Raw genomic sequence first — 12684 nt, 5'->3', positions numbered from 1 at the left:
CTTGGCTCTCGGGGGACTTTTCTTGGAAAGCAGGAGCCAAACGCCCTGCTGCAAGAGTCCTGGTCCCCTGGTTGACACAAGGCTGAGACCCTGCTTTCAGCAGGTTTTCTTGCATGGAAGTTGTTAAATATTGGGGATGTGAGGCTTGCGGGGGTTCTTGACAATGGCGCTGGCGACTGTGCCCAGCTAGGCAGCAGGTCAGGTGACACGCGGGGATCACCAGCCATTTTTGGGAACAGAAACAATGCCTGGCCCCAACCAGGAGCTCTGCACCAGGATTTCCCAGGCAGAGATGCTGCGCAGCGGCAGCGTGTGAAAACGAGCTCTGCAGGGTGAAAGCCAGGCAGCCACAGGCACCAGCGGACACGGCATTGCTCTGCTTTCCCTGGCAGAGGTAAGGGTGAGAGCCTGCCCCACTCCGTCACAAGCCAGATGCAGCAAAGACCTGCAGGGCAGACAGAAAATCATCTGCAAACATCCTCTGAAGCTTGTTTATTTTCTCTCCAACACCCAACCTGCTTTTTTTTCCCCTAAACCTGCTTGGTTTTCCCCAAACATGCTTGTGTTTCCTGCAAGCACAGCTCAAGAGCAGAGTGGGCTGATTTGGCTTAGGAGTCCTGTGCTGGGGACAGAGCTCAGCCCAATTCATGGGAGTTCTCTGAACGCCTACATTTACCTTTGGGATGGATACGTGATCTTCTACCCTCTGTCTTAACATGCCTACACACTTGCTCTTGAAGAGATCCTGCTTATAGTGTTCCCACAGTGTAGGAAATAAAAAACAACTGAACGAGGGTGGTTGGGGTTCAGGGAGAAGAATTTGGACCTGGCGTGGAGATGACACACTCCAGGCTGGGTTTGCTATCCCAGAGCAGAGTCCTTCTAAAGAAGGATGGTCTCACTGGAGTCACAAGATCCCTGTTTCATGGCAGGGTGTGGAAAACTGAATTAAACTGTCTACAGTTATGCAAAAGCCAGTCAAAGAGCTGGAAAGAGTACTGAAATTATCTAAGCCCCAAACCTGTGACCTCCTGTTGAGGGAGACACATGGGGTGTGCTTTTAAATACCGTGACTACCCCAATCCTGTCAGACCTGGGGTTTGGAGTTGCTTCTGTAAAGGCATATATATGTAAAGGCATATATAAAGGGGATATTTCTCCCACTCCCATCTTCTGCATGTAGGCTGCTGCTGGCCCAGCCCTGCTGCGGGTGCCTGTTCCAGCCCCTGTGGGAGCTGGCCAAGCTGGGTCCGGCTGCTGCGGCTGTGCCTTGTGCTCCTTGCAGGTCACGCAGCGGATGTCCACCCCAATTAATCATCAAGTACCCAGAGCCCAGCTCTGCGGTGCACAGGCAGCTCTGTGCTCACCCAACCCCGCCGTGCTGCCTGCAGCCTGGCTGCTGTCGTGGTGCACCCCCGCCCTCCCCTTATTCCTCTTTCTCGTCAACCACTTTACCACCTCAGGAATTCCAGGCCGTGGCCTTTGGGTAGCGAGTTAGTCCATTAAGTGACCCTTAATTGTACCCGAAACTCCTACATGGCTGAAGCAGAGAGCGGTCTTGTCCTTATGAAAATCTTCGTATTAGGCTAACAAGGGGAGTGAGAGCAAAGAGCTGCCCCTGACAGCCTTGAAACAGAGCGGCATCATCGTTACTGGAATTCCAGCAACTACCAACCCGAATTGTGGCTCGGATGGAAATTTACTGGTGATTAAAGTCAATCATCTCATGATCCCATAAACAGCAGTCCTAAATGAGGCCCTTTGAGCTCTCCCGGACTGCTGCAGGCTGCACCAGCATCTCCCTCTGATTGAAATGTCTCTCAGAGTCAGCAAACTCTGAAAGTTTGCTACAACCAGAAATCCATTGCTGAAGACTGACAGTGGAGCCTGGGCTGAAACCCTCCACTCCTTGAGGCTCAACCCTCACCGTTGAGAAATGCCAAGACATTGGCGTATTTCACTGAACTCGAGGGGAATTTTTAACAGGTATACCATTTTTATATATGTGCTCATGTCTGTGTGTATGCACGTGTGAATCAGTTTAAGTAGTCTGTAGATGTACGATTTAATTTCAAAGTGAGTCTTCTACCACTGTGTTATCCTTATTCACACAAACCATTGACCAAGTCTGAGACTAAGAGTGGGCCTAGCTGCACCTAGACGCCTCTCTGAGAAGTTTAGAAAGCAAGGGGGTCTATTCTGAAACTCGTGACTCAACGGGAGGGTCCTCCTTATCCCCTGCATATGCAATCCCTTTGTGAATCATTCCAACTCAGTGTAACTTAGTTTTCCTTTATGCACTCCCATGTAGTAATAGCGTGAACCTTGCCATCTTCGAATCTGTAACTAAGTCACTGTTTTGATCAATTTTGTCTAATCACTTTGTTAATCACTGATGACTGAGTGCTATTAAAATATTACAATCAAATCCTGCGATTTGCTACAAGTAAATTCTAAACAGCTACTAAATCAAACTGTGTAAAATCACTCATTCACAATAAATTAACATAATCAGCAAGATTCACAAACCTGCTTTTGTGACAGCTGCTTTGGTAAATAAGCCTCTTTTCTGGGCGCAGGTAACAGTCCTCTGTCTTCACCGTGTCTCAAAAATGTCGAGTAACCCAGGGCTGTTCACAAATCCTCACGTCAGAAGGCACAGACAGCTCTACCGCGGAGCCACCCGAGGCTCAGAACTGGAGAGGGATGGTTTTTCAGACCCTGTTTGGCTTTTTGCCAGAATCATGTGTATTGTGCAAACTGCAGCTTATTTTACTACATGTTTATTTTAGCGCTGGCAGCTCGCGACTTTGGCATCAGGTGCTGAGCCCAGCTGATGCCCCCGTTACTCACCTAACCCCAAACAGGCCCACATTTTCCCCATGTCTAGGGTACAAAGCCACACCAGACTGAAAACTGGAGCCTTGTATGTTTGTTAAAGCCTGATATACTTCATCTCCCCTCCCCAATTATTTTAAGGTCCCTTGTGAACACAATGTGAAAAAAGCAGCGCAGCTTAAATGCGGCTCCCCAGACAGTACAGCAGGTAGGCCCTGGCCAGGGCGGCAATGCTGGGCCCTGGCCGGGCTCATCCCATGGGGCAAGCTGGCTTGTGGCACTCATGCACAGCCAGCCTGAACGTGAAAACACGCCGGGCTGCCCCGAGAACTGCGTTTTGGGGGCTAAAGGTTGTGAATTTGGGTTACAGTGTCCGTCTGGCCATGAACAGCCAGCGGGGGCAGCTCTGGCCTCCATCCCAGCCAAGGGAAGGGGTCGGGGAGGCCCAGCCGAGGGTCTGCGTGGCCTGGGGCAGGCGGGGCCACCTCAGCGGGGCGACCCCGGGGCCGTGCCCCACGATGGGCCCCAGGGCAGCGGCCGCGACCCCGGCCCCGGCTCCGGCCCCAAGGGGACCCCGCTCCCCAGCGCCGGGCAGCGCGGAAGCCGCGCTGCCGCCAAGCACCTGCAACCGCTGCAAAACGCTCCTCTCCCAACACGACCTGCCGCAAAGCGAGGAAACAGTCCCCGCTCAAGCGCGCTCGGCTTCGCGGGCGGCCCCGTGGGCGGGGCACGAAGGCGGGGCGAGCCGGCGCGGCCAATGGGAGCCTGGCACTGGGACGCGGGGCCAATGGGGAGCGGCGCCCTGCGGCCAGCAGGGTGCGTGACGCTGCACGTGGTGAGAGTGCCCACGCGCGCGTGTGTGGCGGCGGCGGCGGCGGCGGCCATGGCGGTGAGGCGGGGGCCGGGGGGATCGGCGCCCCGAGGGCCCGTGCGGCGGGGCCCGCGGGACTCTGGGGCGAGCCTTGCTGTGTTCTCCTCGCAGGGCTCTGCGGAGGCGGCGGAGGCGGCGGCGCAGGGCCGGGAGCCCCCCGCCGGGGGCGCGGCGCGGAGCGGGAAGAGGGCCGCCCCGGCCGGGGCCGGAGCCCTGCAGCCGGCGAAGCTGAGCCGGGCCGAGCTCTACAAGCCGCCGACCAGCGAGGAGCTGAGCCAGCTGAAGGAGACGGAGGACCTCTTCCACTCCAGCCTGCTCCGCCTGCAGGTCAGCCGAGGGGGGCCTAAGCTGAGGTGGGGGGAGGCCGGGGAGCAACGGCATCCCGGACCCAGAGCTTTCCGGAAACCGCCTGGGGAAGAGAACCCGGGCCGCTGGCAGGCCTCTGAGCCTTCCTGACCCGGTAAATCTGGGCAGCGGCAGCTCCTCTGCAGGAGCTGGGTACGGGGCAGGGACAGGAGGCACAGGCTTAGCAAGGCACCCAGTGTGTTACTGATATTTGCACCGTAATTCTTACTGCCATTCCGCACCAGGCTCTGCTTCTTTTCCACCGTTAAAATTGAACCCTTCCCCCACAATAACTACGGTGTGCATCCCCTGCTACCGCGCTTGATTTCTTATCGGGGTGAGGAAGCAATGTCACCAGGTGCACCCGGCTCCTCTCTTTGACCAGCTTCTGAATGGGGCAGGAGGGTTGGTCTATGTCCTGGGAGCAAACTCCCTGTGTTAGGGGGAGGTCAGGCTGGTGGCTCCTTCTGGTTGTAACACTGGTGATTTTATGAGTAGTAGCTTAGCTCTCCTGAAGGTCCACTGGTTTTGGTGGCAGGATCTCTAGGGTATGCAGGGTCATTTCGTGGAGCTGATACTGTGTCACACAAAAAACTTCTCTGAGAGCAAAGCCTACCGGAATCACACCTGGGTTTTTTTTCGTGGCTGGACCTCACACAGAAGCTGGTGAGAAGCAGTTGATTTCCATGCAGCACTTCACAGGAGATGGCAGGAGCTCTGTTATCCTTCTGCTCCTGGGCTGACTGGACTCCCGGCTCTGGGCAGAGTTTGTGGAGAGGCTTGGGTGTTGTTCCCCAGCTCACCTGCTGCCCTCTTCATCAGGCTCGTGGTTGGTGCTGGAGGACAGGGTAAAGGGCAAGAGCAATTCCAGTGTTGCAGCTGCCTTTTGTGGTCCCCTTTCCCCCTACAGATCGAAGAACTTCTGAAGGAGGTGACGTTGAAGGAGGCAAAGAAGAAGAAGATTGATGCCTTCCTCCATGAAATTAACAGCTTGCTGAGCGCCATCCCAGAGACCCCAGAAACTGAAGTACGTTCCAGAGGGATGGAGGAGGCGGCAAGGCCCCTGTGTGCAGCAGGCTGTGCTGTTGCTGTACAGACAGAGGTTCCTGTGGAGCATCTCCCTTGGGGACAGAAAAAATATCACCTTACTTCATGTTGGAGGGGAGAGGGGGATGCTCCATCTTTAAGCCCTGGGTGCAGGCGCCTGCAGTTGTGTGGGGAGAGGGGTCCTGGTATCTGCACATCTGCTGTTGGTGGTGCTTAGAGAGTTTCACATATCCTGTCTGTTTCCAGCTCACCGACCAGGCCTGGCTCCCCAAGGGCGTGAAGGTCCCGTTCCTGCAGGTGCCGTTTGGCGTGAAGGGGAGGTTCCGCTTCCTGCCCCCGGCTGAGCTGAAGGTGGTGGGCAGCTACCTGCTGGGCACCTGCATTAAGCCAGAGATCAACGTGGATGTGGCAGTGACCATGCCACGGGTGAGTCTGGCCATGCCTGCTCCCAAGTAGCCTGGGGTCTGGCTGAGCCCTGTTCCCTCCTGTCCTCCGTGGCCCCTGCCCTGTCCTTTCCATTCCTGAGTGAGGATGCGGGATCTGGACATGGAGCATGGTGACTCTCATGAGGAGCTGGGGAGTGCAGTCTCACCACTTACGCAGTCAGAGATTTCAGCTGCTTTGATTTTAATTACTCTTGAGGATCTTTGTCTCTCTGCCTGGCCTGAATATCTTCCACGTTGCTGGGGAGATAGAGCTGCCTAGCTTTGTACCCCATTGCACTTCTGCCCAGCTCCCAGTCTGTGTTACAGGGAGTGTGATATTTGCAGGCTGTTACCCCTCTAGAGTTCCCTCCCCTTGCTGCCCAGACTTGCTCTAACAAGGTTTGAGGCAAAGCGACACCCTGGTTGGCTGTATGGCTCTGCTCTCTCTCTTGTGATCCTAGAGCCTGGTTAGCCAGCAGCAAGGTAGTGCTCCTGACCGACTTTGAGCTTCCTGGGGCTGTAGCCACATGTCTGAGTTAGGGCTAACTGTGGGGCCAGGGAGAGCGGTGGGTTGTGTTGTGCCTTGGGCTGAACCAGGCTCTCCAGGCAGGTGAGGTGGGATTGCCCCATCCCTCTCTTCCCAGGAAATCTTCCAGGACAAAGATAACCTGAACCAGCGCTACCACCGGAAGAGAGCTCTGTACCTGGCCCACATTGCCCAGCACTTCTCCAAGGAGAAGCTCTTCGGCAGCGTGAAGTTTGCCTACATGAACAGCAACCATCTCAAGCCCATCCTGCTCCTGAGGCCTCAAGGTAGCACTTGAGCCTTGCTCTGGTGGGGGCTGTGAGTGGATAGCGGTGTTAGGTGGAGGGTGCTGGTGGTGGTCTTCTACTATGTAGCAGGCCCTTTGGAGAGGGATCAGTCTGGGGCTGTCGTCACAATTGGTGATGAGTTTTGGAGCTCTGATATTCCCAGTTATCCTTTCCCTCCACACACACCAACCTCAAGGTCTTTTCCCCTCCAATCCCTCTGCAGCTTGGCGGGGCTCCGCAGCCTTGGCCTTGCTGGCTGGCTCACCTTTTAGGTACTTCAGGGAGTAAAGCAGACTGTACAGAAACATGTCTGTGTCTAGCACTGTCCTTCCTCCCTGCTCCCAACCATTCTCTTGGCTTCCCCAGGCAGCTGTGCGCAGCCTGGCTCTTCTCTGAGATGACATGGGATGCATGGGCTGCTCAGTGCTGCTTGTTTCCGCAGACCCCAGGCACCAGCGGGTTCGGGTCTGGGACAGGCAGTGGTGTGGCAGGGCCAGGGCAGGCAGGAGAGTGCTGGGGTACCAGACTGGCTGGTAGGATGAAGATGGGACATGAACAATGTGACCTCAGGGTTATTGTTGGCTCTGGGATATGGTCACTCTCTGCTCTAAGGTGATGTCCACTGCTGCTGAGCTTTGCTGGAAAGGAGCTTTTTCCTTTCCCCAAGCTGGAGATGCTTCCTGCTTTCTCAAGTTAGTCTCTGGGTCTCTGATGTCTCTTTCTGCTGCACATCTACCCCCTGGTGCTTACAGGCAAGGATGAGAAGATGGTCACTGTCCGACTCCATGCCTGTCCTGTCCCGGGTCTCTTCAAACCCAGCCGCTTCTATCCCAGCAAGAACAATGTCCGGACAGCCTGGTTCATGGAGCAGAGCACCCCTAAAGAAGGTAGGGCCTGGGGCTGGGGGAACGTGAGGCTACTCGGTTCAGCCAGAGACTGCACACAGTGTCTGGAGGTGGCTTCGCTGCAGTCGTTTTCTGTGAACAGGAGGTTTGTGGTTGGGTCCAACATACTGTTGTCTCCCCACACAGGAGCGACTGAGCCCCCAACCCCACACTATAACAACTCCATCCTCTGTGACACGGTGCTGCTCTCCCACCTGCACTTCTTGTCTAGCGCAGCCACCGACTTCCCGGGCATGAAGGATGGCCTGGCCCTTCTCAAAGTTTGGCTGAACCAGCGGCAGCTCAGCAAGGTATATCCTGTGCCAGGGGACAGCACAGGCTCTGCTTGCCTGGCTAACTTGCCTTTGGCCTGCTCTCACTTCCTAGGAGTGGAAAGGTTGTGGTTTGGTCCTGGTGGGTGGTGCGGTGGGCTTGTGACTCTGATTTGAGTTGTGTTAGGATTCAAGGAGCTCCATCTTACCCTGTGGGTTGCAGTGAGTCGGTGTACTGGACGATCGTGCCTCTTCGAGATCCCTGGAATGATGTAGTGGGTTTTTGGGTTTGGGTTTTTTTTGGAAATTCATCCCATTTCCCAAAGAACTTTGAGGTGGTGTATTCTTGCAAGGGGATCCATATCTCTGCTTGTTTTACAGGGCTTTGCCTCAGTGTCTTCCTGGTGGGGTTGGGGCTTGGGGGCTGCCCTGCTGGTGGTGACAGAGGCCAGAAGCAGTCATGTGGGGTGGGCTCTGGGGCTCGTGGTGCCTTGCTGAGCTCTTCTTGACTCAGCCCTCTGTTTTCACAGGGTTTGGGGTGCTTCAGTGGCTTCTTGGTCTCCATGCTGGTTGCCTACCTGCTGGTGAAACGCAAGATCGTCAAGATGATGAGTGGGTACCAGGTGCTGAGGAGCACTCTGCAGTTCCTGGGTGAGTTTCAAGAGAAAGGCTGGTGTCAGCAGAGTCTCTCTACAAAGATTGAACCCGGTGGGGAGAACGGGGAATTGTGGCTTTTCTCCCTCTGACACTGAGACCCTGTGGGTGAGATGGACAGATGGGGATGAGGCAGCAGAGCAGGGCTGGATGGAGCAGTGTGCAGAGGGGTGGGTAGCGGTGGAGGCCAGCATCGCAATGTAGCACTGTTTATGTTGCGAGACCACAGTGGTATTTGCACGTAGCTGTACCATCCTCACCAGTGGGAGAGATGTGGATGGTAGTGTGATTTGTTCCTTCCTGTCTGCCCACAGCCACCACTGACCTGACTGTGACGGGGATCAGCCTAGCGAAGGATGCAGATGCCTCCCTGGTAAGGAGTCCTCCCGTGGGGACTTGTGCCTGTGTCTGGCTCTGCTGTCAGCACTGCCCAGGCAGGGATGTGCCTGTTAAAGGGACATCGGACAGCAACGAGGTGGTGGCGCCCTGTTGTCAGTGCTGCACTGTGGCACTAAGGACTGTGTTTGTTCTTCCAGCCTGTCCTGGATGACTTCCACCAGGCATTTGAAGTGGTCTTTGTGGATCCCTCTGGACTGGTGAACCTCTGCGCTGATATGACTGCCAGCAAATACCACCAGGTACCAGGCATGTTGTGATGACATCTTAAGATGCTGTCTTGGAGCAAGCTGAGGCAGGCAGAGGGTGGTTAGACATCTTGGAAGAGGACATTGGACGTGGGGAGGGGGTACAGTGTTGCTCTTTAAGCTTTCAGTATCCATCTCCAGCTCTGAAGCTTAGAACTGAATATTAAGACTTGGATGTAGTGCTGGCATACCTGTCTTGCTTGAATGATGGAGGAAAGTTGTTTTCCTCTTCGTGGGCACCTTTGGGTGAAGCTAAGCAGCTGTTAAGCAGAAATAACTGTTTTGGAGCAGAAAAAAAACACCTTGATGGCAGGGATATCAAGGAAGGACTGTCTGGCCAGCAGTGACAGCTGTTGGTTACTTGGCTTCATGCTGAGTAGAGGGGCTGTTTGGGATCAGGGTCCATTGGTGACCATGGAGCTGGGGTGGCCATGGTTGATGGTGAGCATTGGTGACCACTGCTGGAGGGATTTGCTTTCCTTCTCCTCTCCCATTCATGCTCTTGCTCTGTCTTGTCTCCTTGCTCAGGTCCAGTTCGAAGCCAAGCGCTCCATGGAAATTTTGGATGATCGGATGGTGGATGGCTTTCAGGCGCTGCTCATGACCGCGAAGCCCATGCTCAGAGCCTTTGACCATGTCTTCCAGTGAGTCTTGCTGTGCTGATGGGGTAATACTGAGGAGCCTGTTCAGAGAGGAGTTGTCTGCTTCTGGCTTTGGACTGGGGTGGATGCGGACCTGCCTGGCGGGAGGTGGCCCTGCTAGCTCCAAGATAGACACTGGTGCCTCTTGCATTTGGCCATTCCACTTTTACTGTCTAGATGGGCTCCCAGGAGGTGGGGAGCAATGCTTTGGATTGTGGGAATGATGACTGTCCCAAGGACCAGCATCTCCTATAGTGCATTCTGAGATGCTAAAGTGCATTGCTGCTTCTTGAGCCCCCATCCTGGGCCAGGATCCTCAGCTCCCCACTTTATCCATCCTCTAGCATATCTCTCTCAGAAAGAATTTGGTGGCAGAGGTGGGTGACCAGCTTCTTTCCTTCTCCTGTAGCCTGAAGCATGTCTCCAAGCTGCAGGGTGCCTGCAAGAAGATGCAGCTGCTGAACGAGCTGATGGATCGGGGTGGGAACTACGTGGCTGCGGCCCTTCCCTTTGTTGTCTCGCTGCTGGCCCGTGGTCTGGCCGGGAGAGCGCTGCTCGTGACTCACTCCTTGCCCCAGATCCCCGAGGTAATGCAGCTCGGCAGTGACACTGTATGCTTTGCAGTGCGTGGCGTCCTGTGTGTCCCTCATGGCACTGCTGAGCACAGGGAGGGGGTCTTTGCTCACTGGGAGAAGAGACCTGTCCTCTTTGTGGGGAATACAGGACCTGAGGCCCTGCACTGGGGGTGTGGGGTGTTGCTGGGAGGCTTGGTCTGGGCAGAATTCCTGGCTCAGCAGTGGGGCAGGGTGAAGACAACTCGTTTTCTCATCGGGTAGACCTATTAAATGAGGCTTTCCCTGTCCGTGCTTGTCCGGGCACCCAAGAGCATGTAGCAGGAGGTTCATCTAGCAGCCCAATATCCTGGCAGCTGCTGCTGCAGCAACCTTGTTTCTCCTTGCGCTTCATGTTCCTCATTTTCCTGCAGTGGACGATTGATGCTGAGCCCCCAAAACACAAGGATGTTGGGCCCCTGACATTTGGGCTCCTGTTTGTCCCCGAGTTTGCTGCCAGTACGCTGGAGAAGGGACCGCAGGCTGATCGTGCTGAGGTGAGGGGAGCCCTGCTTGTGCTGAGTGGGGTGGAGCAGAGCTGGTGTTGTGCTGTGGTTGCGGATGCTGCGGGGCTGGCTGGCAGTCGTGGGAATGGTTTGGCCAGCCCCAGTGGTGACCCGTGTCCCTGGCCTGGCTTTGGCCAATGCCCCCTCACAGGCCCTGGACTTCCGGACCCTCTGGGGGGAGAAGTCGGAGCTGCGGCGGTTCCAGGATGGCAGCATCTGCGAGGCGGTAGTGTGGGAGGCTGACACCGTCTGCCAGAAACGCCTCATTCCCGAGCAGATTGTCAGGCACCTGCTGAAGCTGTAAGTCGTACCAAGCAGCAGCCGAGGCTGGGGGACCTGCAGCTGTGTGGGGTCACCACTGCTCTCCTGGCTTGTGCCACATACCTGGTAACCCCATTGTCTGCTTCATGCTTTGTGGGTCCTTTTGGCTTTGTGAAAACTGGAAGTCATTTCAGTTGTAGTCCTGATGCTGCAAACTGCTTCCCAAGAGAAGGTGGGGAGGGCAAGCATGTGGTGCTGTAGCTTCTGCTGGTGGCAATGCTAAGGGCGAGGAGGCAGCATGGTCCTGCCCTTATGTGCAGATGGGATGTTGGGACACTCATTGTTGGCAGAGCTGGAAGAGAAGCGGTCTGGACCTTGCAGGACGTTTCACGAAATCCTCTGAGACCCTCTAGTGGTTCACAAGGTTGGGTCTCCCTACAATGTTGGAAAGCCTCCCTGTAGCAGTTTAGACCTTCTGCCAAAAATGAGACCGTCTGGTACAGAACAGAGGGGTTGCCTGGGCCTCTTTATCCCAGCTTGAGGAGGGACCTTGTGAGGAAAGTATGCACGTTGGCAACTTTGGCTTTGAATCCTGTGAAGCTGAATGAGTTGTGCCGCTTTGGGTGGATAATGTGGGCATGGGAGGAGCGCACAGAGATCGGTCTCCTCACCGTGACCTTCCTGTATGGAGGGATTCCTTGGTCTTGGACTGACCCTTGCCTGTGGTCACAGCATGTGGTATCAGGATGCATGGGTTGATGTGTCACAGCTCTGATGGTCTGTTGTCTTCTTCCGTGTAGCCACATGGACATTCCTGAATCCTCCATCTGCTATGCTGGAGCCCTGCTGGAGTCTGTGATCAGGACTGGGCGAGAGGTACAGTTGTTCCCCCAGTGGGGCTCAAACCCCAGTGGGTTTCTCAGGGAGGGGGGGTATGGGAAGGGCTAAGGGGAGGCCATTTTAGCTTTGTGGCCCCAAGGCAGCTACATCATTCTCAAGAGAAGGAAGTGAGGGTAAGGAAAATGCCTGCCTGTGGGCGCTTGGATGGGCAGCGTGGTGTTCTCCTTGGATCTGCTGAGCCTTTTGTGCCAGCTGAGGCATAGCTGCTGAAGTCCTCTTGCGCTGGTAGCTCCCTCACCCCGTTTTCTCCTGCAAGCATCCCACTAGCCTCTTTCTGCTTGTGTCCACTATGTGCACATTGTCTGAGGATATATCACTGTCCCAACTGTGCTCCTCTAGCTGCACCTTTCAGGTTCTGCGTCCTTCAGGACATGGGTCAGACAATCCTGTGCCTTCATCCCGTAGGCCCACCTGGGAAACCCAGAAGGATCTTTCCTGTCATGCTGGCTGCAAAGTGCTAGATCATGCCTGCTGAGCCCTCCCTAGTGTTGCAGCTGAATATGCATCTGAAACAAAGAAAAAGATGCATCTTGGAGGCTAGGAAATGTCCCCCTCACTGCTTCTGCTCTTCAGCATGTGTAATTAAAGTCTGGAGATGAGCCATGAGTACTTTGGCACCACTTTGCTGGTCTTTGGTAAAACCAGCTTTTTACCTGGTTGTTGGATGGAGGAAGAAATTGTTTCCTTTACCCTTTTTAAGAGCAAAGGGGATCAAATCTGACTGAAAGTCTCCTGTGCCAGAAGCAGTTGTGGTCTGGGCAGAGCTTCATGTCAGATTTGGGATAAGATGCTGGTTTGTACAGCCTGCTATGTGGTGAGGCAGCAAAATCTGTGTGTGCCATGTCCCTGCAAGCTAGCCAGGGGTGAGCAGGGTGGATAAACCCCACGCTGAGAGGGGATGCACTTTCCCAGAGCTGGAGGTGCATTTAGGAGTCCAGTTGTTGCCAGTCTTTGACAAATGAAGGAGAAAAC

At 55.1% G+C, this 12684-nt stretch overlaps 1 protein-coding gene across 1 annotated transcript in view; it reads left to right on the top strand.

The window, feature by feature from the left end:
* Positions 1–3625: 3625 nt before the first annotated feature.
* The window catches only part of NOL6 (nucleolar protein 6), a 28042-nt gene continuing 18983 nt past the window's right edge, over positions 3626–12684 (top strand). Inside the window, exons 1-15 of the mRNA XM_075726343.1 lie at positions 3626–3673; positions 3821–4036; positions 4965–5081; positions 5348–5527; positions 6171–6339; positions 7092–7226; positions 7371–7534; positions 8026–8146; positions 8464–8522; positions 8686–8787; positions 9322–9437; positions 9844–10021; positions 10420–10542; positions 10703–10851; positions 11613–11688. Coding sequence (XP_075582458.1) covers positions 3626–3673; positions 3821–4036; positions 4965–5081; positions 5348–5527; positions 6171–6339; positions 7092–7226; positions 7371–7534; positions 8026–8146; positions 8464–8522; positions 8686–8787; positions 9322–9437; positions 9844–10021; positions 10420–10542; positions 10703–10851; positions 11613–11688 — 1953 coding nt within the window. The remainder of the gene's footprint in view (positions 3674–3820; positions 4037–4964; positions 5082–5347; positions 5528–6170; positions 6340–7091; positions 7227–7370; positions 7535–8025; positions 8147–8463; positions 8523–8685; positions 8788–9321; positions 9438–9843; positions 10022–10419; positions 10543–10702; positions 10852–11612; positions 11689–12684) is intronic.

This window comes from Pelecanus crispus, chromosome Z, assembly GCF_030463565.1.
Source record: "Pelecanus crispus isolate bPelCri1 chromosome Z, bPelCri1.pri, whole genome shotgun sequence".
Classification (NCBI taxonomy): domain Eukaryota; kingdom Metazoa; phylum Chordata; class Aves; order Pelecaniformes; family Pelecanidae; genus Pelecanus; species Pelecanus crispus.
This window is presented reverse-complemented; position numbering and strand designations above follow the sequence as displayed.